The 23,307-nt window shown below is 39.9% G+C and overlaps 2 protein-coding genes across 3 annotated transcripts in view; both read left to right on the forward strand.

The window, feature by feature from the left end:
- GPATCH1 (G-patch domain containing 1) overlaps positions 1-14,101 on the forward strand; it is a 33,439-nt gene extending 19,338 nt beyond the window's left edge. For both annotated transcript variants that reach the window (XM_032773352.2, XM_075073812.1), the window contains exons 11-20: positions 660-938; positions 3,254-3,432; positions 3,703-3,830; positions 4,233-4,369; positions 4,753-4,919; positions 7,161-7,374; positions 8,928-9,035; positions 11,302-11,426; positions 11,970-12,118; positions 13,611-14,101. In XM_032773352.2, coding sequence (XP_032629243.1) covers positions 660-938; positions 3,254-3,432; positions 3,703-3,830; positions 4,233-4,369; positions 4,753-4,919; positions 7,161-7,374; positions 8,928-9,035; positions 11,302-11,426; positions 11,970-12,118; positions 13,611-13,641 — 1,517 coding nt within the window. In that variant the 3' untranslated portion in view covers positions 13,642-14,101. The remainder of the gene's footprint in view (positions 1-659; positions 939-3,253; positions 3,433-3,702; positions 3,831-4,232; positions 4,370-4,752; positions 4,920-7,160; positions 7,375-8,927; positions 9,036-11,301; positions 11,427-11,969; positions 12,119-13,610) is intronic.
- Positions 14,102-17,357: 3,256 nt separating this feature from the next.
- The window catches only part of WDR88 (WD repeat domain 88), a 30,710-nt gene continuing 24,760 nt past the window's right edge, over positions 17,358-23,307 (forward strand). Inside the window, exons 1-2 of the mRNA XM_032773378.2 lie at positions 17,358-17,465; positions 19,490-19,600. Of these exons, the coding sequence (XP_032629269.1) occupies positions 17,358-17,465; positions 19,490-19,600 (219 nt within the window). The remainder of the gene's footprint in view (positions 17,466-19,489; positions 19,601-23,307) is intronic.

Raw genomic sequence — 23,307 nt, forward strand, 5'->3', positions numbered from 1 at the left:
AGCAATAGCGCCCTGAACCTACCCCAGAGAAGAGAGAGCGCGAGACCCAGCAGAACAGTACCGGCAATTTGCCACAATATGCTGTACAAAATTTTACATTCCAGATTTCTATGAAGTCTAGATCTTTATACTATCAAATGTAGACATCCCTGGTTTATAGTATCCCAGTTGATTTGTCTTTCATCATGTGTATCTCTGTATATCTATCAGTGCAGAGATCTGGTGGGGCACAATACATACGAATGAGTGTGAGGTGCTATCCTGCTCCTTTGATAAAAGATGCATCCACTCAAACAGCAGTAGGTTCACCAAAGATGTAGCTTGTAAAAACGATGTGTGTCTGTCTATAATTTTTTATACTAGTATAAAAATTGTAGTGAGAACCACTTCTGGTGAAAGAAATCTCCTCTCTTTAAATGATCACTTAAAAATATTCCCTCAGGGTTTCCAGCAAAATTGTGACATTTAAAATTAACCACTACTAGAGTATTGATTTTTGATGATTGCTTGGTATCTGAATGCATGTACATCCCATATTTAGACACATTTTTGTTTAGGTAGGGAAATGATATACATGTAATATGTTTTATTCATGACAGTAGAGATAGTTACAAAGGGGTCGTCTTTTTCAAATATCTCCTTATTGCTTTTTTCCTCAGGTCCATGTCCTTCTGTTTTGGAGTATCTGTCAGGGAAAGACAAAGAGAGAATCAAAGAAGCAAAACAGGCAGCTGAACGACAAATGAAAACACAAACTTTACCTCAGCAATCCCTAAATATATCATCTTCCTCAGATGGTGTTCATCACAAGTGGCAAATGGCGTTGGGGGGGCAGTTAGCCACTCCTGGTTCTAGTGACTTCAAACCATTTGCAAAAAATCCAGAAAAACAAAAAAGATATGAAGATTATGTTGAGAGTCTTAAACAAGGACAAAAAGGTAACTAGCAAATGGTCATGAAACTCTTCTGCATTTTTTTTATTTGGAAAAAGTTATTTCTGCAATTTTGATTAAGTATTTCATTTTAAGCTTCTCATAGGCTTGATTCCAGAATTCCAAATATAGTGCTTTTCTTTCTGTTTCCTGAGGCCCTAATCTTGCAAAATTTAGGCACATAAGTAATCCCATTGACTTCAATGGGACAACACATTAATTTAAGTGTTTGCAAGATTGGGGGCTTTGATCATACTCATCTTAATTTGTCTGATCCCTTATAATGTAGCTCACAACCTCACAGATGAGGGGTTTTCAACCTTTTTCTTTCTGAGGCCCACCCCAACATGCTATGAGAACTCCACGGCCCACCTGTGCTATAACAAATGGTTTTCTGCATATAAAAGCCAAGGCCGGTGCTAGGGGGTAGGAAGTGGGGCAACTATCCACCAAGCTACATTGCTCTGGTTTGAGCTTCTGCCCCAGGTAGTGGGGCTCAGGGCCCTGGGCTTCAGCCCCATGCAGTGTGAGACTTCATCTCTCTGCCCTGGCTCACAGAGAGTCTAACGCTGGCCCTGCTCGTGGGCACTGGGGGGCCCTGCACTTCTGGTTGTGAACCACTGTCATGGACCATACTGTGATCTTCAGTTTTTGTTTTGTTTCCTTCTTGTTTACCTTCCAGCTCCATACCTTCAACCTGCTCTTAATACTCATCTCTCTTTTGTAATTAAGATCGTATGTACTCTGGGTACAGTGGGACCATAGTAATGTTAATTTAGTCTGTCACCAGGAAGTATCCTTCATTCCCTACCCCCACACAACAGTTTCATGTTCCAGAATACCCATAGATGTAAAATATGATGATTTTTCAATAGTTATTATTTTCAGGGATGGGTATTTTTGCTATGCTTTCCAGGCCACCTTGCTCCACTCTTCAGGTCCAGCTTAAAACCTTCCTCCCTGCTCCCCAAATATGCCAGGGAAATGGGAGCTCGTAGTTGGCTTTATCAGTTAATATCCAGGACTCCCTGTTCTTCAGTGGCTGTGCTGTTCTCCAGGAAAATCAGCTACACAGCCTGTGCTTCTGGGTTCCCCCTACTTTCCATCTGCAAACTGGGCTTCAGCTCTGCTGGGCTTCATGGGTCAGTGTAGGGAGCAGGTACTGTAATCCAAATGAGTTGCGTTTGGTGGGGAAAACTGGATAATGAGAGACAGATCTCAGCAAGATGGAAACAGAAAACAAATGTCAGATGCCCAGTTGCAGCAAAAGGGCAAATTCTGTGGCAAAAATGCTGATTTTTGAGGTATTTTTGAAAAAAGCCATATCTACAGAGTCCATGGGGTCTCTTACTAAAATGAAGGAAAGCTCAGAATCAGAAGTTGGTCCAATAAAAGATGTTACTTAACCCACCTTGTGTCTCTGAGATGGAGGCATGTTACTACTTTGTTTTTTTTGTTATTTCAGGTGCATTTGGCTGTTCTTTGATGTTGAGCTCTGTCTTTGTGCCGGTAGTTTATCTGCTTAGAACATAGATTGTTGCTTTGTATAAAATGGAACAACTTAAATGTATTTATTAGTGGGACTGGATGAAAATGCAGGAAATCTTGAAATAATTTGGAAGGTCAAAAACCTCATATCAGAAGCTCGGCTTGGTGTTGATTTTGTTCCTGTCTCCTCTAGAAGCAAATATGAACCAAAATCTGTTCCTTGTAAACAGGAAGGGATGATTTTTTTTTTTTTTATTTTTTTTTAAAGCTGCTTGGCAATCTGAATTTGCATTTATGAGCACACACATTTTATGCATCCAGAAAGCCAATTTGAATACTCAAATGCAAACCTAAACTTTACTAGCAGGTTCATATTTTGAGCTTTTTACTTTACATTTCAAGCATTTTGTTGGAGTTGTGCGTAATGTTTTATTTTGTTTTCTATGGAGCAATTCATATTTTGTATATTCCAGTGTGCATTACAGAGCAGTGAGTTAGGTGTCAATAGTACAGTAATGGGTTAGGTAAATGAAGTAGCCATCATTCATTTGTCAAAGATTGGCATTCTGACACTATCTTGGGCAATCATCTTTGGCTACTGAAGAATAGTATATCCAGCAGGACACCCGGGTTTACCCCTATTCTTTATTTCTGAAATTTTTGGCACATTTATATTCAACTACATATTCATCAGACCGTTCTGGAGATGAGCTTGGCTCCTGGCATTGTTTGAAAGAATGACACAATGAGTTAAACCAACATACAAGTGTCTTTTATACTTAAAAGTAACTTTTAAGGGCTGCTAAGCATTTCTATCCTTTAACTTACAATAGATACACCAGAGAGTCATTCAGATCCGGGTATGACAGAGTGGGAGAGAGGAAGGGAACGAGAAGAGTTCTTCCATGCAGCAGTGCTCTACAAATCCTCCAACTCAGTCCTGTCATCAAGGTTTACTCGAGCCAAGCATGAAGATGACACTGACAAAGTGGAAGTTCCTCGAGACCAAGAGGTTCATGCTGTTAATAATCCTATATTGTGATTACTTGTGTTAACACTCAGTAGCACAGTCCAATTTATTTAAAACATAATGGTAGAAGATAAATATAATGTTCTGTTGCCTTAAGAAACCAAAAGGAAACATACAATACTGCTTGCACAGCAGTAATTAAGTATTTATCCTTTAAGTTCACTGAATCTTGACACCATTACCATGATAGGAGGCATTTTAAGAAGGTGATTATATTCTGTAGAGTATATAATCAACATTTGAATTTTACAGATAGATATTGATGACAAAGAATCTGCAGTGAAGATGAAGATGTTTGGCAAGCTCACAAGAGATAAGTTTGAGTGGCACCCTGAGAAGCTACTGTGTAAAAGATTTAATGTTCCTGATCCCTACTCTGAGTAAGATGATTAATCAAATATCTTAATGCTTTCAAAAGATTTTTTTTAATTGTTCTGAAATGTATGTTTGTGTAACGTTTGGGGAACATGCCAGCTTGATATCTCTGAAGGCTGAAACCCTCTCTTTATCTTCAGAATAGATGCAACCCAGGTAGAACAGCAGGCAGGCTTCCTTCTGATAACTTGCCAATTTGCTTTTTACCTGAACTAGGAGGATCACCTCATTAGAGATACTTTGAATGAAAATAGGTGATCCCCCCAGAACATAGTGGATGCTCCTTTGTTAGGGTTTGTATTCATGGACTCTGCTTGTTTTGTGGATAATCTGAGACTTCATTTTCCAATATTGTCCATCCATCCCATCATTAAAAACAATTCACGAATAATTTCATTTTCCTCTAGTTCATCGATTGTTGGGTTACCCAAAGTGAAACGTGACAAGTATTCTGTATTCAATTTCTTAACTCTACCGGAGTCTACCACAACAAGTATAACTCAAACAACAAATGAAAAAATACAACAGAATATCAATCCTAACAGTAAGTAGGTCAGCATTTTATTAGTGTAATCCCAATAATTAATGATTTAAAAAACATTGATGTACTCATCATGGAATGTATAATACCAAGATGCAGTTTCCTTAGAAATTAAAGGAAACAGTTTGAAAACTCAGAGCTACGTATATAAGGCCAGAGCAGTTGAAATCAGTGGAGTTATACTGATTTATAGGACTGAGAATCTGGCCAATAGAGATCTTCTAGTTTTAAGATTTTTTATTTTTTAAATGTAGGCAGTAATGATAAAGCAAATATTAGTAAATAATTGACCCGACCATGACATGCTGTGGTAGTTAATATAAAGCTAATTAACCATGCTGCTTGGGATCTTGCACTATTTTTTTTTTTTTTTTTTTTTTTTTTAGAGTCAAAGAAACCATCAAGATGGGATATATCTGACAAAGAGAAGAAGAAAAAGGATTCTATTAGTGAGTTCATAAGTCTTGCTAGATCAAAAGTTGATATTCAGCAGCAACAACCAGAATCAGTAATAGAAGACAGAAGTAGAACAAATGAACCCCTTCCCAATAAGGTATAAGATTTCCAAAGGTTTGACATTTTCAGTAACATTCATGTTATTGCACATTGCTCTTCTCTTTGTTGATCTTGTTTTGAAATACCTTTCCTTGTGCATGGAAAGAGTCAGTCGTAGCAACTCATGCTAAATTAGAAAAGACATGTCTGCACTTGAGGCCAAATTATGCCTTCCACCTGTGGGAAAGAGAGCTTCTTTTCCACAATGTCTCCTATGGAAGCTCCTCTCCTGGGGCTCTGCAAGCACTGGGTTCCTCAAATGGAGAGGCTGCAGGCCCACGGCAGATCTAGCTTCTCTGCAGTACATTCACAAATGTACACTAGGGGCTCTAACTCACTCAGGTTCCATACTGTGAGCTTAAGCTTCCATCCCCATGAAAGATGCAGTGGCAGGGGGCATCCTGGTCATCACAGTTCCTGCAGCAATATGTTGTCAAGAAGATGAGGAAACCAAGAGGCAGTGTGAAGGCACCAGCTGACTATAAGTGGCATTGCATTTATCTTGGAGTTCCATAGGTTCTTTGGCCTGAATATCCCTATCGTGTGCAGTGGGAGGAAAAACACCAATTTTGCCCCCTGCTCAGGCAGAAAATGGGGAAAAAACTCTGCAACAGTAAACTATTAAATTTTTAGTCTTCATGGGGAAACATACATTGATGGAGAATCTGGGATATTGCCATGACAGTATTTAGCATTGAAATGCTTTGTATTTTTATTCACATCATTTTGCCCTAGAATTTCCTATATAAAGCACATAATTTTAATATTAGTGGTTCTCAGCCTGTGGGCGTGTGCTGCTGGTGGTACATGAAGAGCTGGTGATCTCAGGGTATTGGCAGTCTTTGTTTCAATAAGACAGCTGAAAACAGATCTCTAATAAGCAAGTCGGTGTCGTTGCCACAGGAATATGTTTGAAGAAAAGTTGTGTCCATTTGTAGAAGTTGGAGGGGAAGTGGTCCAAACAATGGGGGGGTTGGGGAAACCCCAATCTTTGCTTTCTATGGAGAAATGTATAGTTCAGATGAAGGAAAACACTTGTACTTCTAATTCTTGCTGTTTTACTGAAGAAGCAAAACAGTAATCTGATGTACATGAAACTCTGCAGGCACGTAGATCTTGATATGAAGTAGGAAATTTATTTTGTTTGAGTATTATCTGCTATAGAGAGCAGTGTGATTCTATTACATGTGGGGATGAATTGTGGAGACCTTCTGTAGCTCCAATCATGAGAAATTACAGGGGTTAACAAAGAGAGCACAAATTGAGTAGTTATCATAAATAACAATTACCGCTTTTGCTTGTGCAGTTTTGGCAAATATGCTGGTGGAGGCCATTTGAAAATTTGACCTTAATAGTGAAATTTGTTAAGGGCTATCAGTTTTTTAGGTTAGCAGGATAGCTCTTTTGTTTGCATTAACTAACATCGGTTGACTCACACACTTGACCTTGATTTTATTGTGAAAGGAGTTGGGGGCTTAAACGAGGCACATTTAATAAAGGGGTGGGGGGAATTTATTCTTTGGAAAGGGTATGCAGGCCTCTCTGTGGTCCATGTAAGGACTGTGGAGGGAGCTAGGTTGCAGACAGAATCACTCTACAGTCTTTATAATCCCTAAGTGTTCTGTACTGTCTAGAAGAAGTTGGTGCAACTCATGGTGAGCAAAGGCAAACATGAGATCTGTGCCTACAGGAATTGTATGATTATAGCTCATACATGGAGGACACAAAGGTTGCAAGTATAGTCTGGGATGATGGCCATACAGGCTGTGATGCCTTCCAGCAGATGGTAGGTTTAATTCCTTCTACTACACCCACAGATTTTCCTGCACAAAGTCCACTTTGCTTTGCTTTGTACAGGGACTGATACATATTATTCTGAGGAGGATGATAGATTTGCTTGTTGTGAATTTAAGCTAAAGAAAAAGTATCTAGAGTCTATTGACTCAAAAATAAAAAGTGTTAATATTTTATATTCTTTCAAGTGAGCTGTTCTGACCTGTATGAAAAAGGCACAGGATGAAGTGTCCTGTATTGGAAAGTAACTTAATTTAGCAGTATCTGAGCTCTACTACTGTGCATCAACATTGTCAAGTTTATAGACTTCAGATTTACTGTAAAATTTGCTAATTTTCAAATGAAAATACCATTGAAAGTGTCACAATATTTTATCTTAATGGAGAGACACTTCTTTCCTCTGTCCGTGTTTAAATTTTTTTTCCTTATGGGCACTGTTATGCAGGCAGTTAATGAAAGCACAGATCAGGAAAAAGAAGAAGAAAGAAGACCATCTATGGACTTATTTAAAGCCATCTTTGCCAGTTCCTCAGATGAAAAATCATCCTCATCTGAGGAAGATAGTGATGAAGAGGCACATCAGACACCTTCTTCTGTGCCAAACTCAGAAAGTACAAAGCCTGCTAATCCACCAGATACCTCCTCAGCTGATGTACAAGGTAATAGTTAATAGTTTGTTCAGTTTCATGAAGTTCTAGTAATTTTATAATAAATTAAAACATTATGAGCCTAGTAGAAAAATGCTTTACACCAGTCTTACAGTGGTGTTATTCTATTGAGAACAGTGTAGTTGCATCAGTGTAAAACTGGAGTAATAAAATGGTGAATTAAGTGCTCGCCATTTAAATGTTATCTATATTGCCATAGGCCAATGACAGTTTTTACAGATACAAATGCATCTGACAGTGTTTGCTAAACAGAGTGAGGGATGAGGACAAATCCTGTATTACTCTGTAAAGAGAGCCCCAAAATTGGGTGATTTTATACACCTGTAATAAGATGTATGATATATGATAAAGTGTATATATATTTAATGATGAAATTTTCACCTGACTGGAAATAAGTAGAATTTGCATTTATTTGAAAAGGAATTTCCTTCCTATATTTTGATATTATCATTTAATATAATATTGAAATGGATTTTTAAATAGTACAGTAATATAGCTGTATCTCATCAGTTTTCACTATCCATCTAGAAAGCAAATAAACTCGTGGGACGGGGGGAAGCAGTCTTGTTCTATTAGTTAGCAAGATTTAATAGCAGAGTATTATAGGTAGTTCTCATACTAGAAATTAAAGTAACAAAGTACTAGAATACATTTAATAGTTTACTAGGAAATATTAGTAAGCAAAATAACATTTTGACATTTAGAGATGATGTATCTTTTTAATTTTTAAATTGACCTTTGTGTGCTTACTTACCAACTAGAAAAAAAGGCAGTATGCAGTGGCTCTCCCAGTAATTAGTGGCAGTTAATCTAATTAGTACAAATGGCAGATGGAGTAATAAATTCCTAAATAAAAATAAGCTAATGCCCCCCATTCAAATGTAAAATAGCCTTATTTCATAGTAAAAATACCAATGTATATATACTTTTTAATGTGGAAACTTTTCAAATTGCTAGGTCTATAATCACCTTTTAGGTTATTATCATATCTTCAACACTGGAATTTTGCATAATTCTTGAAAAATTTGCAGGTGTGAATTTGTTTTTTGCCCTTAAGTTATAGATTATTTTGTTAATATTTATATTTGTGTTGCCTGCCATTTTTAATTTTAATTTAAAAATCAGTAGCACTGTGATCAAATATTTGGTGATCCCAGCCAGTGCAACCAATCTTTGAAATGCACAGGAAGATGCAAAAGGAAAAGGCATCAACTTCTCTTTGTTGATATAGATTTTTTAAAAGTTAAGAAGGTTATGTACAAAAAAAAAAGCTTAAGAAATCATATATTTATGTAACTGAAGTCCTTTTAAAAGAATTTATGTAATTATTGGGGGCCTCTGAGGATCCCTTTAATAAGAAATAAGGGTGAGAATCACCTTCTGCTTCTTTGAAAAACTAGTAAGTGCAAAATCTAAACAAAGGTGCAAAATTCATTAACTTGTCTTTATTTGATATTTCCTTTTTAATGGAATATTTTCTCAGCTGTCTTGGGTGTGGGAAGTACTTTTTCCTTTTAAGTTAACCTATATGTTTGTTTTTCTAGAATGTATGGCTGTTACAAATGAGCCTGACCTTGTGCCACCTCTTTTGAAGGAGAAGCTGGATAAGGAAGAAGAATTTGGACCGAGGTTGCCTCCAGTTTTCTTTTCTAGTAAGTGCTGAAGATTTTAAATTTTTACACTGCAAATGTATGTTTGATGCAGTTATTTTATTTATGCTCCCCATAAACATCTTCAAAATTACCTCCTTATCTACCTTCAAATCCCCTTCTCAAAACTCTCCTTTGTTATGATGCCTACAAAAATCTGGTGTGCCGAGACCACTGCCTATCATGATAACCAATATTGTTTTATTACTTCCTGGTAGTTCCTGGTCTCTCTGCCTTCATCTGTTGTCTCTTGTCTTTTATAGTTAGAGCCCTGCAAATCTGTGGATATTTGCTTTATATCCGTGGATATCGAATGCAGATATCTGCGGACCATTTTTGCAGATTGCGAATCAGATGCAGACATAGGTGCTTTCACACCCCCGGGTTGAAATGGTTTCCATTATATACAGGGTTTACAGTTTGGTTCAGTGGCTCTCAGTACCTGCCATTATAAAAATTGTTCCAGCACTCCTGGATGTAGCTACAAATTTTGTATCCATGCAGGGCTCTAAATATAGGATCTCAAAGTTGGGGAAGCAGCTGTCTGCAGCTCATAGCCTACAAAGCTGCTTCTCCACCTTCCAGAGCCTATATCCCCCCCCCACCCATTTACTTACCTTTGCAGAAGCAGCTTCCTTCCTCTCCAACTGACTGACACAGCAATATGAAGTTGGGAGAGGTTTCCTAAATATCTCGGATGCTTAAACCATAGCAATAGGAACATAGTGAATTTTGCTGCCTGTCTTGATCTAACACCTCCCCTTTCTTTTTATGCCTGGGGGAAAGGGATATAGGCTCCTTCCCCACCTTCCAGATCCTATATTCCCTTTCCTCAGTTTACAGAGAAAGAGGAGGTGATAGATCAGAAGCAGCTGTCTGCAACTCATAGCCAAAGAGGATCTGGAAGGTGGGGAAGTAGCCTCAGAGGCTATGAGCTGCAGACATATGCTTCCCCACCTTTTGAGACCCAATATACCAGAGGTCGGCAGCCTTCGGCTTATCAAGGTAATCAGCTGGCGGGACGTGAGACATTTAGTTTACATTGATGGTCCACAGGCACGCTCCCCCCTCCCCTACACAGCTCCCAGTGGCTGTAGTTCGCCGTTCCGGCCAATGAGATCTGTGGAAAACGGCAGCCAGCATGTCCCTACACAAGGCTCTACTTATATTTAAATTGTAAGCCCCTCAGGGCAGGAACCATCTTTTTGTTCCGTGCTTGTACAGTGTCTAGCACAATGAGGTCCTGGTCTTATGACTAGGGTTCCTAGGTGCTACAGTAATTTAGATGAGGATAATTTCATTTTTTTATACTGTTTATGTTTCAGAGGGCAATTTATTGACTGGTCTTTGATCTGCAATTAGGTACTATGCAGAGATAGAGATACAAGTGAATGTTACACTGGCTTAAAGCCTAGAGTTGTTAAGCAGCTGTCCCCATGCAAGTAGAAGGTATTTTTGGTACAGAGATGATATGGGTCAATAAGCGTGTATGTGTGTGTATTAGTGTATATATATACAGATACATACATTTAATCTGGCTGTAAATTTGTGTTCAAGTCACTAAAATTTAGAACTCATGTGTAGTTACTGTCTTTTCTCTACCCAGAATCAGACCTTACAGATCTTTCAGTAGGAGAACATATGCTGCTGCTATTACCTCTTGAATGTTGAACAGACAGGGCTTTTGTTGTTGTTTTTAATCCCTTTGTTTAACCACGTTCAACAGATTTAGAGTGAATAACAAGGCACTGTTACTTCATGTGTGGAAATTTTGCTCACAGATTACAGATTCTATGTGTTATGTCATATAATTTCAATTCAGATCTAGGTCCCTTTCTTGGAAACTATCAGAGCACTAGGGTCCTTCATTCTTCCCTCCAGCCCCACATACACTTGTGTACATTAAAGTGATATTGTCAAAAGCTTTGATCCTACATTGGGATCCACTGGCACAGACTTTTGTGCCTGTGAAGATTTCCACTGATTTCACTGGGGCTCTGCACAGACTCAAGAGTCAATGCTGAAAGATCCTGATGCAAAATCGGGGCCAAGGTTGACATGATGGTTTTTTAAATATCTGATTACAAAGGTATGTCTATAGAGTAGAGGAGTTTCAAATGAATTGGAATTGGGAGTCCCAAATCCCTTATGTAGCTTTGGAAATCTCAGCCCAAATATTAGGGATTTTTAAATTTTTGTGTAGTTTAATATTGTGTTTGTCTTTTACTTGGTAATGCATTTATATCTCTGTATTTGATTTTTGCTTTAGGCACTACTCAGAGGCATGAGCCAGTACCACTAGCAAGTTCTCTTGAAGCCAGTCAGAAAGAGAAACCTAAAAAGAACAAAGAAAAACACAAGGCTAAGAGAGAGCACAAACACAAAAAGGAAAAGGTACCAACTTAAATAAATTGGTTCTTTCTTTCTTTGGACTGATTTCCTTAGTCAAGTGAAAACTACCATGACACATGCTAGATTATGGAAAACAGAAATAGAATTTGGCTGCGTGGACACCCTCCCTTAGACACACTTAGCACTTCTAGCTTAGAACAGAAGATACATTGGCTGAACAGGGTGCTGCTTGTTCTTTATGTGCTTAGGGGCCGTATGCATAGTTTGCTTAGATACTGCATAATGCTGTAGAAAACTTTGATACAATATAATAATAAAGTTTCTAAATATATGTTAATTTAATTTATTTGGTCCTTGCCTCCTAAAGACTGTGGCTTGTATTATTTAAAGTTTACACAACTGAAGATGTGCAAGTACTGTTGTTACCGCTCTTCTCCAGTTAACTTTGGAATTTACACTGAAATATGTTTCCTGTAATCCCAGTTGCTCTTTTTAGTGACCTTCTGTTTTAATTTGACCAACTCTCTTTGTAAAATTAAAAAAAAACCCATGAATAGCAAACTCAGCAATTTCTTTTTTTAACAGAAAAAGAAACATAAGAAGCACAAGCACAAAGGCAAACACAAGAATAAAAAATCAGAGAAAAACAGTAGCTCAGACACTGCTGATAGCAGTGACAGCCTTAGTGACATAGAGGAGATCACAGATTTGTCATCCCAGGAACTTCTAAGAAGGTAAACAGATAATTTACCAAAATCTTGGTAACTCTGGCAGGAATAATGAGCCAGATCCTTGCCAGTGTAACTTGGTGTAGTTCCGCTGAAGTCAGTGGAAGTACGCCAATTTAAACCAGCTGTGGATCTAGTACAATATGTTTGTGCCTAGAATACAGCTTATTTTGCTAATCAAGTCCAGAAAAGATAATTTATCCTAGGCTTTTGGATCTAAATGTGCCAGATAAGAACTAGTTTTAAGATAAAGTGCTCCAGGGGAAAGAGCATTCAGCAGCTACCTCTGCAAGCACTAGATAATGAAAGTTAATTTTGGTGAGATCTTGGTGTCATTGTAAATTACTATAAATGGGAATAAATACTGAGTAGGTAAGAGAAGTGCAGATGGTGAGAAGTGTTGTTCCTACATTTGTTCAGAAGGTGTAGTGAAGGTTAACAAAATTTATCCCTCCCCGATAACTATGGGGTATTGCCTGATAGATTTTTAGTATCCAAAATAAATGCTGTAATCTGGCTAAAATCCTTTATAGCTGAATGACCCAACTCCAGCAGACCGAGGTTGCTGGGCTGATTTTGGTTCAGTCAGGGCTTGTCAGTATCACACCGGTCACTGCTTGCTGGTTCTGTTCTTGTGAGATAGCAAGTTATTGAAGTTTAAGAGCATTCTGTGCTTGAATACAAGGTTACTGTAAGCCAGTACCCTGCTGGCTCACTAATATGGAGCAAGCAGGCAGAACTGAGTAGACAATGAGAAACTGCTTGAATCAAGTGCGCATTTGTTCAGCAAGCTGAAGTGAAGGTGGTAGGTCTAATTTTAGACAGCATGCTCTTAAATATTTTATAAACCATAGATTTGAACAAACCAGTATTAAGCCCATGAATAGCAGACGAGAACACTGACTTCATTCTGCTTTCAAAGTATGTTCCATACACTTCTAAAAAAAACAGCCAAATTAAACATAAGTAACTTCAGCTCCAGTTAACCCCTCTGGCTGATTGAAGGAGTGACCTCAACATGTTCTGCAGAGTAACCACATTGTCTTCCCTGATGTAGGAAACTCATTGTGGTATAGGACGTTAGTGGGACAAGGGAATATGAATAGGAAAACTAGGCATTCCAAAGGACTATTCTCATCCCTCCTTTGTTCATTAAAAAACAAGCAAACAAAAACTTTTGAGTGCAATTTAAAAATGATTAAGCTTTGTTTCTGTATAACTTTTTTTTTTTTTTTTTTTTTTTTTTTTTTAAAAGAGTACTTTTTAAGGGGCTTCCAAACAGGTGGCTCAAAATTTGCAGCCAGACCTGTCTTGTTTGTGAAAACTAACATGTTGGAGGCTCTTAGAAGATTTGCCAATTTTGTTTTATTAAAAGGGCAAAAACACATTATGGTTAAATTCAGACTGAGGATTTGAGAAACCTTTTCATTCTTGTTAAAGTGATTAAATGTCCCAGGTGGTGGTGTGTATAACTATTAAATATGGTCTTTTTTTCCAGACTGAAACATCTTCCTCCAATGAAGCAGTAACTTCCTTTCTTCAATACTGTATGACTTTTGGTCTGAAACTTTGATTTCCTCCATGATGGAAGATCAGTAATGTATAGATTGCACTGTAAATGTTGTATTTATGCTGAATATATGTTTGAAATAATAAATTTATACATTTGTTTTGTGATATTTTGCCATTTTAAACTATATGACTTGTGGAATGTTGGAAAGATTTTTTTTAATTTTTTTTTTAACTGCTAGCATGCATTATCAAAAGTAATAGTTCAGGCTTTACATTTAATATGAGGGCTATCGGTAGCAAGCACATGGGTGTATGAGAGTAGGACTTCTCCTTTACACCCCAATGTTCTACTTAAAAGGTAGGCTCAAAATGGTGAATTCTTGGTTATTTTGAGGAACCCATTATAGTTTGATTGGAGCTACCTTTAATTTAAACGAGACTTTAGATATTTTAATAAACTGTATATTACAAATGGTATTTCTGGTGTGTTAAATCATTGTGTGAATGTTCTTAAAATATTATAAACAAGAATATAAGTCAATGCTGAAAGAAGTGAAGCTAGAAAGTTAAAAAGGCATAATTTACATGAAAACAAGTCATTCTGTGTCTCATGTAGATATTCAGAATACAGAATTTCTCTGTATTTCTAAATGTGTTAATCTGCTTTTCAGACTTTCTGTCTTAGAATTTTATATATTATCCATCACCATAGTATGGCTTTTTCAATAAATTAACAAATGGTATGATGCATGTTAAAATAGCATTACAGTACTGGATTATCTTGAACACTACCTACATAAAAAAATTCATCATCAGTATCGGCATTATTCTACATTCATGTTTATATTTAACGCAAACGTTATGTTGAAAACCCCAAAGATTCTTCAAAATTTTCTTGCTTGCTCTGAGTACAAACCTGTGCTGTATTGTACACTTAAAAGGAGGTTAAAATTTCATTAAAAAGTCCAAATAAGTTTGTAAAGTCTTATTACAATTACACAGTTGTTTATGATGTGAACTATAAAATAATACTGAACCACATGACTGTCTGACCTCCTTGAATGAAACAAGCTGTTAAAACCAGCTCATCATGATTTATTATGAGACTAAAAGAATGTTCTCTGTCTGCAATTGCTAACAAAAAAAATCAAACAAGCTCAAGGTTGTAGATGATGATGTATTGGGCTAGCTAAAAATAAAGTAAATTTTCAGCATTCAGTCTTTTTAATAGGTCATTGGATTTAGAGCAAGGTGGTATAGTGTTGATTTAGGTTTTGTAATTTAAATTTAGCAATTCAGAGGGAACTCTATAGAAAGGGAAAAAGTTAGTAACAAATGTGGATTTGGTATGCTGTCTGGATTACAAAAATGGGTAAATGAAACAGCAGAATAAAAAAAAAATTAACTAAAAAGTAAACTCTTAATTATAGTAAACAGATTTTTTTGGTACACTACCAGTAGTGCAGTATTGTTATAAAAATCAGTGCCTCAAGATCTGCTTCTCTCAGAGAGGGAAAAAATGGCTCCTGTAAAATCAGACACTAATTCTCAATCCTTTCCATTTAGAATTACCTCTCACTTATTATTTTAAAAAATTAAAAATGCCATGAAGATAAAAAGTCATTGTTTCTGTCTTTTTAATCCACCAGTGTGACACACAATTTCTTGGATTAGTATAATTTGACAGGATTAGACCAAAAATATTAACTTTTTCAATTTGTTTATCTGTACATTTGACAGCACTTTGTATAGTTTTCTCTGTACAGTCCGCTCCTAGTTTTGTTCATGTGGGTCTCTTCATATAGCAATATAGGAGAAGAATATTTTAAAAGATAGGAAAATCTGTTTGCCATCCTAGAAAATGGCAGAAAGATTTAGGAGCAGGTGTGGTATTTGAAACTTTTTTAATGTCTTTAAAATTAATGAGTTTTCAAATTAACAGTGCCCCTTTAATTTCTTAAATCATTATATATACACAACTTGTTTTTGCAGAAGTACATCTTTGTAAATCAAAGAAGCTATTTTCCACAGTGCATTAATAGAACAGGGATTTCAATCTTTCTTTTCCCTTGACCCCCAAACAGCTCATTTCTTGTCCTGACTCCAACCCTGTAACCTTTTGTGGCCACACATTTCTAATTAGTATATTGTAAAATTTAACAGCAAATAAATGCTTCTGAATAAGGAGTAATGAGTATGCCCAATGATGAAAGGAGTTGCAAGATAAGCCGTGAAGGGAGGCTTGATGCATTTCTCTGTACCTCTTTCCTTAACGTCTGCAGAAACTCCATTTAAAGAAGGCAAAGCAGCTGGCAGAGAGCTGTGACCAGTGGGTCTTGGCAGCCAGCTCCACTCTAAACAGCACTTTTCCAAAGTTGAGAGCACAGTGCAGGTGAGAGTATAAAACGTGCAGTGGAGGCAGGGCCGAACAGCAATAAAAAGGGATGGAGTGAGCTTCCCTAGTCCTAGAGCAGTGTTTCCCAAACTTGGGATGCTGCTTGTGTAGGAAAGCCCCTGGCAGGCTGGGCCAGTTTGTTTACCTGCCATGTCTGCAGGTCCGGCCAATTGTGGCTCCCACTGACCATGGTTCACTGCTCCAGGTCAATGGGGGCTGCTGGAAGCGACGGCCAGTATGTCCCTCGGCCCGTGCCGCTTCCCACAGCCCCCATTGGCCTGGAGCGGTGAACCGTGGCCAGTGGGAGCTGTGATCGGCTGTAACTGCGGACGTGCAGGTAAACAAAACGGCCTGGCCCCCCAAGGGCTTTCTCTACACAAGCAGCATCCCAAGTTTGGGAAACACTGTCCGAGAGGAAGCCAATTACCAAGTAGGCTGAAGCCCTTTTAGGCGGGGGAGATCTTGGGCAACATCCAGGTGCAGCTTGCATTGAGGTTGTGACCCTGTTACTGAGAAATTAGACTAGATGATGGTGTGATGAAAGGACGTTATTGGACTGAATTTGGGATGTTACATGCCCTACCCAAGAGGTGAAGACAAGTGAATTAAGCAGCTGTCCTAAATTTATGCCAACAAAGCCTCTAGGCCCCATGCTCCATGTAATTTTTTTTTTTTGTGTATCTTCATCTAAATACTCCCCTCTTTAAAATATATATATTTATTTAGAAGTTATTTACAAGGATAGCACTGTTTAGTGCTTGTGGCTGTAACGCCTGATGCTTGTAGTTACCGTGTCCAACAATACAGCTCTTGAATATGTGAGTGGCTCAAGCCCAGGACTCCAGGCAGCAAGCAGCCAGCTACATTATATGGGAGCCCTTCCCCCTGTAAGGTTTGACGTTAGAGCTAGAGCCGAGATGGTGAGCTCCGGGCCTTTTGGAGGCCCCTTGACAGCCTGGTTTGCGGCACCCCCGGCGCAGCCAGCCCGTGTCCAGCTGCCCTGCCTGTCAGCCCCAGGTCACAGCTGCATCGTGCTGACTGCAAGGGGGGCGGCCGGGAGGGCTGCGGCGCTGCTCTTGGCTGCGTGGGAGAGTCGAAGCCGGTGCCCTGCCGGCTGGAGCCAGCAGCCGCTGCTGAGGGTCAGAGGCCGGGCGGGGCGAGAAGCAGCCCGTGGTGTCCTAGCGGTGGGTTAATTGCTCCAGTGTTGGGGAGGCGCCGGGATCCCCGCTAGGCGCGGGCGCGCGGCTGGTGGTGCGTGCGGTACCCGCTGCCGGCTCTCGCGGGGGCACCGTGACGCTAGGGGCTCCCGTGAGCGGCAGTTACCTTGAAGCCGTGGAGATGGCCGGGGCCAGCGGCGGGGGGGACCCGCTGGCTTTGGAGGAGCCTCCCCTACCCAGGCCCTCGCAGCTGGAGAGCTGCTTAGGCGACCAGGACAGGCTCGCGCAGGTGGAGGCGGGGAGCAGACGGCTTCCTTCCCGGGGGAAAGCAGTGCCCTGGCTGAGAGACCGGGAGGGACGGGGGCCGGCCGCCCGGAGGGATCCCAGTGGTGGGGGTGGGTGAGAGACGTGGGGAGAATGTCAGTGTCTGGGGGTGTGTGACAGCTGGGGGCGGGGTGTTTCTGCGGGGGGGGGTAAGAGCAGGGTGGGTGAGAGACGGGATGTGTGTGTCTCAGTGCCGGGGGGGTGGGGTACTGAGAGTGTGTGGGGGTCTCAGTGCCTGAGGCAGGTCTTGGGGGTGGGGGAGAGAGGATATCTCAGGAGCTGGGGGGAATCAGTAGGAGCACTACTGGGATGAGCTGCAGACTGCCCTGTTCGTATAGGGCCAATACATGCCAGAGGCTTCTGGTTGGGGACAGCTGGGACTAGATATTTTCTTCCACCACCTTCCCCTGTCCGTGGAAAGTGTCGCCAACTTAACTCCTCTTTGGTACCAGCAGGCTGCCCATGTGCTTCTTTAAGGGTTCTTTTATTCCCAAGAGATCAGCCCACACAGCCAGGTCAATGTATAATTCAGATTTTACCCAATAATCACATTGTTGCCAGTCCTTTAGTATCTAATATCTAATGGTTTATTTATAAGAGAGAAGAAGAGAGCAGAGTTAAAATGGTTAAGGAAGATAAATATATATGCTATTTTCAAAGTTTTTATATCAGGTTTGAAGCAGTGATATTACAGACTGCTGGTTTGTAAAGACTCTGGTAACTTCCAAAAGACTGGAAGGTCCTTAGTCCATTGGTTGGAATGCTCCTTTTAGTGTAAGTCCAAAGATCAGAGCAGGAAAAATGGAGATGCTTCCAGGTGTTTTTATCGCTTCTCCCATGTGGAGGGAACTTTTCTCAGTCTTAGTTTGTGGAAAATTACAGGCACAAGATGGAGTCCAGGATCACATACAGAGGCAGATTAAGGTTTCCTGGGGTCCAGGGTCAGAGCAAGTAGGGGGGCCCTCCCCATCCCTTCCACTTGTGGTCCTGTCCCTGTTCCTCCCCCCTCCACATGTGACCCTGCCCATGGGCCCAACCCTTTCTGCCCCTTCCCCCAGGGCCACATCCCTATTCCATTGAGGGTCTCCCCATTCTGCTCTTCCACCACTGTGGCCCCAAAACCAGATAAGCTGTCTGAGAACTCCAGTCCTGGGGCTGCAGCAGGAGTCCTGATGCTGGGACTTTCCCCACCCCGGCTCCTGGCTGCTGATGAGGTTGGTGGGCTCTGGGGGTTTCCCCTACCGCCTCCCCCGGTGCTGCTTCCTGGGAGCAGGGTCAGGGCAGTGGGGCTTTTCCCACCTGTCTGGGGATCCGGGCCCTTGGGTATGGGCCCCATAGCCCCAGTGGCTAATCCACCATTGGTCACATCCCCTTGCATGCTTCGATGACTCATAGGAATGGCTGTTACCAATGTTCTGGCTAAAGTGTCCACAGAAAGGCTCATGGAATGGGGACAAGCTTCGTCTGTGGCTCATTAAGAGTTAACTGTTCCTTAATAGGCCATCAACAAATTTGAAATACAGTCAATATTCATACTTTTAGATGCAAAGATGATACTTGCAGACAAACAGGATAATCATATTTGATAGATTATAACTTTTCCATTGATACCTTATATGACATACTTTATATAAGATTTGTTGCAGTTGTCTAACAGTGGCAATATTAATTATATAAATGGTCATATTTCAGTCATACAGCATATACAAGGTACTTCAAGAATCAAAATAGATTTTTTGAAACTAAAAGAAGAGCAAGATCTTTGTCATGTACAAACAGGTGCTTAAAAAAAAGTGTTGCTGTGATCTGCCAAATCAACTGCAATCTAATAACAGAGAAAGATGAGTGTGAATGCTCTCAAACAGCAGGAACTAAAATATTTTAATCGGGTTATTACTTTCAGACTATCTCTTGAGGACTAACTTGTCAACAAGAAAGATTTATTGTATAAGATAAAACGTACTTTATCTTTGTTCTGTTCATTTACAGATTCATTTTAAAATTTTGAGAGGGCACTGTGATACTGTGAGCTCCTGCCATTTCTGCTTTGAAGATACAAAAATTCTTTCTTGCTCTTATGACAGAACAGTGAAACTCTGGGTATGTCATGAATCTAAAACAATTCAATAGTCACGCCATAATAATGTCTAAACCAAGCAAGAAATGTCATGTAAGTATGACGGTTGAGTGAGTCATAAATTGACCTTCTAAACAGCTTTTTATTCAGTCTGTAAAATAATTGAACTGTTTCACAGGTACAGTTACCAATGGCAACGCCCCTATTCCATACTTTTAACATATTCTTTGACATTCAGCAGTGCTGCATGTAAGCACCTGGAGATGAATGTTCTTACACACAAGTGAAGGAGAGCGCTACTACAATATTATATAATATGTCAACTCTTTCTGGGAAAAAACATTCCGTGTTGACTTTTTTCAGTGGGAATATCATCTTGTGCTGCTTTTATAGTGTTAATGAGTTTTTTCCCCTAATTGTCATGTTTTTTTCTCATTAATTGCCTGAACCTAGTCTCTGATTCAACAAAGAACTTATGTATGTAGACGCTATTGACTTCAGTAGGACTTTGACATGCATTTAAAGTGCTGAATAGCTGTGGACTTAAGCACATGCTTAAGAGTTTTGCTGGATCAGCGCTTTAGCTCTTTGAATAAAATACTTCACAACAATGGCTTGTAACACAATTTTTGGTTTCTTTTGATCCGGAGGTTCATTTTGCTCACCATCACATTGTTTGATGTGTACAGTCTTTCTTAGAGAATAATGGGAATCAAGGGTCATGCACGATAGGCACTAGATTTAGCTATCAGCAAGGGCGTAATGTTTTTTACACTTTTCATGTAAAAAACATTACGCCTTTTGTTTGCAATAAAGTCAAGTCTATCTGTTCTGATGCCCTTAGCCAGTTTTATGAAGTTACCTAGGGTTTTCACAAAATTCCAACCAGATTGGTTACAGCAACCAGGGTTACCTGAACTGAGGCACACAGGAACCCTGGCTGCTGTGATATGAAGGTTATTTATTTCAGTCTGTTCTAAAAGATGGCCCAGATCCTTATTCTTAGATAAGTATTATACCTGACATTCATATGAGCAGCTGACAATTCATTATGCCTGGCATATATGAACTGGTTTGTAACTTGATTCAAACACTTCCTACTGAAGCTGGTATTAAGGGATGGTAATGCCTTAATGTTGTGAATACAGGTGGAGAGGCTATGATACTATAAAGAGATCTTTAATGCTGCACTTTTATCCAGATATCATGCTTAGCTTCCATTATGACATGTTAAGAAATTTTCTAATGAAAGTTTGGGAACAGATGAAGAACAAAGCTTAAGTTGGGGTCAGCTCAGGCATCCACAGTGTTCAGCACTTCCATGGTATCCAAGAGACTGGACTCATTCCATCCTTAGCTCCTCCCATGAAACAACTGAAGAGCCGCTCCCTTTTAGATAGGTTTCAAAGCAAATAATCATGATTACAATGATGATGTTTAAGAAAATATTTGTAGGAGGCAAGACAGTAAATAAATGTGTCCAACCAAGTGGATCATTAAGATGTTCACAATTTAATATTGATAATTCCATCACATTGTCAGAACTACATACTCACTCCTCATCCTATCACAGAATTGGAATTTGTAAAGTATAGATTCTTCTATTTTTAGTGAAAACCTATGGTATCAAACTTGCATGTCAAGAGATTTAAATCAAAACAAGAAAATAATAAGGTAATTGTGGAATCTTCCTTAAGTAAACTAGATGGAGGGGACACATGAAAGCCTCTTCATTGAAAAGAGAATATAATGTATTGAATATTTTTTTCTTCAAGTATGGAAAATTAGTACTGTCTGATGTGACTTGCTTATCTTGGGCATAGTTGTGTAAGAAAATTTTTATCCACCGCTTCCTGAGATATTTTTTGTCAGGAGCTAAGAGAATCTACCTGAATGTTGAGGGCTTCCTTATAAGCAACACATAAGAGAGACAATGGTTCATTTATCCCGATAACTTCCACTTTGTCAGGACAACTCTGATTTCCTTCTTCTGTAGGAGTAGCTGGGCCAGTTAGGATTCATAAAAGACCAGGTTTGATAACAAAGAGCTAGGGAAACTGTCAGTTCCGCTTTGAAGTCTCTTTGTTTCTTCTGAATGAGTAGGTATCAAATGTGTATCTAAGAAAGTATTTGGAATTCCTCTTGTAACTAGAAAGTATTTCACTGGCAGTGCACACATCCTTTGGAAAACACAAATTAATAAGGCACAGTACACATGGTCTAAATCAGTGGTTCTCAACCAGAGGCACACGTACCCTGAAGGTATGCAGAGGTTCTTCCAGTGGGTACATCAATTCATCTAGAATATTTGCCAAGTGCAGGGTTTCTCAAGCAGTGGTCGCCACTTGTGTAGAGAAAGCCCCTGACAGGCTACGCCGGTGTGTTTACCTGCCCAATCTTGCAGATCTGGCTGATCGCGGCTCCCACTGGCCACGGATTGCTGCTCTGGGCCAATGGGAGCTGCTGGAAGTGGTGCGGTTTGAGGGACTTACTGGCCGCCGCTTCCAGCAGCTCCCATTTGCCTGGAGCAGATTAGGGTGACCTGAGGTCCTGATTTTATACGGACAGTCTCGATATTTGGGGCTTTGTCTTAATATAGGTGCCTATTATCCCCACACACACCTCCCATCCCAATTTTTCACACTTGCTGTCTGTCTGGTCACCCTATGAGAGATATGTAGGGTGGGGATAGGACATGAAGGGCCTTGAAAGTGAAACAAGTAACTATGTTTGATGCAATAAAGCTAGGAAGATGATTGCAGCAGAATTCTGAATGGATATGAGCAGGGCCAGATTGGATTTGTCAAGGACAGAGAAAAAAATATTGTAATAAGAGAGACATGAGATGGTCTGAGAGCCTGGATAAATGTTTTGGCTGTGTGGATGGATAGGAAAAGCCGTATTTCAGAGAAGTTATGCAAAAAGAATATGTGTAGCTTGGATGTGAGGGCTAGAGAGGACCTGGTGAAATTGGAGGAGAGGGATTCCAGACAGTGACTGTAACAGTATGTTTAATGAGGTTAGAGATTAAATGGAGATGGGGTGGTAGTTGGGGAGGCAAGTGGGATCAAAGGTGGTTTCTTTAAGATAGGAGAGACTAAAGCATGCTTGCATAGTAAGAAAAAAGAGATACAGGAGAGTGAGAGGTTGTGGAGAAGAGAAGGGAGGGGATTAGAGTGTGCACAAGGGAAAGCAGGGAATGGGATGGCATCACAGGGGCAATGGAGGGATTAGAGGAGGAGAGCAGACTAGGGGTATGTCTACACTACAGGATTATTCCGATTTTACATAAACTGGTTTTGTAAAACAGATTGTATAAAGTCGAGTGCACGCGGCCACACTAAGCACATTAATTCTGTGGTGTGCATCCATGTACCGAGGCTAGCGTCGATTTCTGGAGCTTTGCACTGTGGGTAGCTATCCCTTAGCTATCTCATAGTTCCCGCAGTCTCCCCCGCCTATTGGTATTCTGGGTTGAGATCCCAATGCATGATGGTGCAAAAACATTTCTGGGTAAATGTCATCACTCAATCCTTCCTCCGTGAAAGCAACGGCAGACAATCATTTCGCGCCCTTTTTCCTCTGGATTGCCCTGGTGGATGCCATGGAGCCTGTTTTGCCTTTTGTCACTGTCACCATATGTGTACTGGATGCTGGTGACAGAGGCAGTACTGCAGTGCTACACAGCAGCATTCATTTGCCTTAGCAAGGTAGCAGAGATGGTTACCAT

The sequence above is a fragment of the Chelonoidis abingdonii genome, chromosome 19 (assembly GCF_003597395.2).
Source record: "Chelonoidis abingdonii isolate Lonesome George chromosome 19, CheloAbing_2.0, whole genome shotgun sequence".
Classification (NCBI taxonomy): Eukaryota; Metazoa; Chordata; order Testudines; family Testudinidae; genus Chelonoidis; species Chelonoidis abingdonii.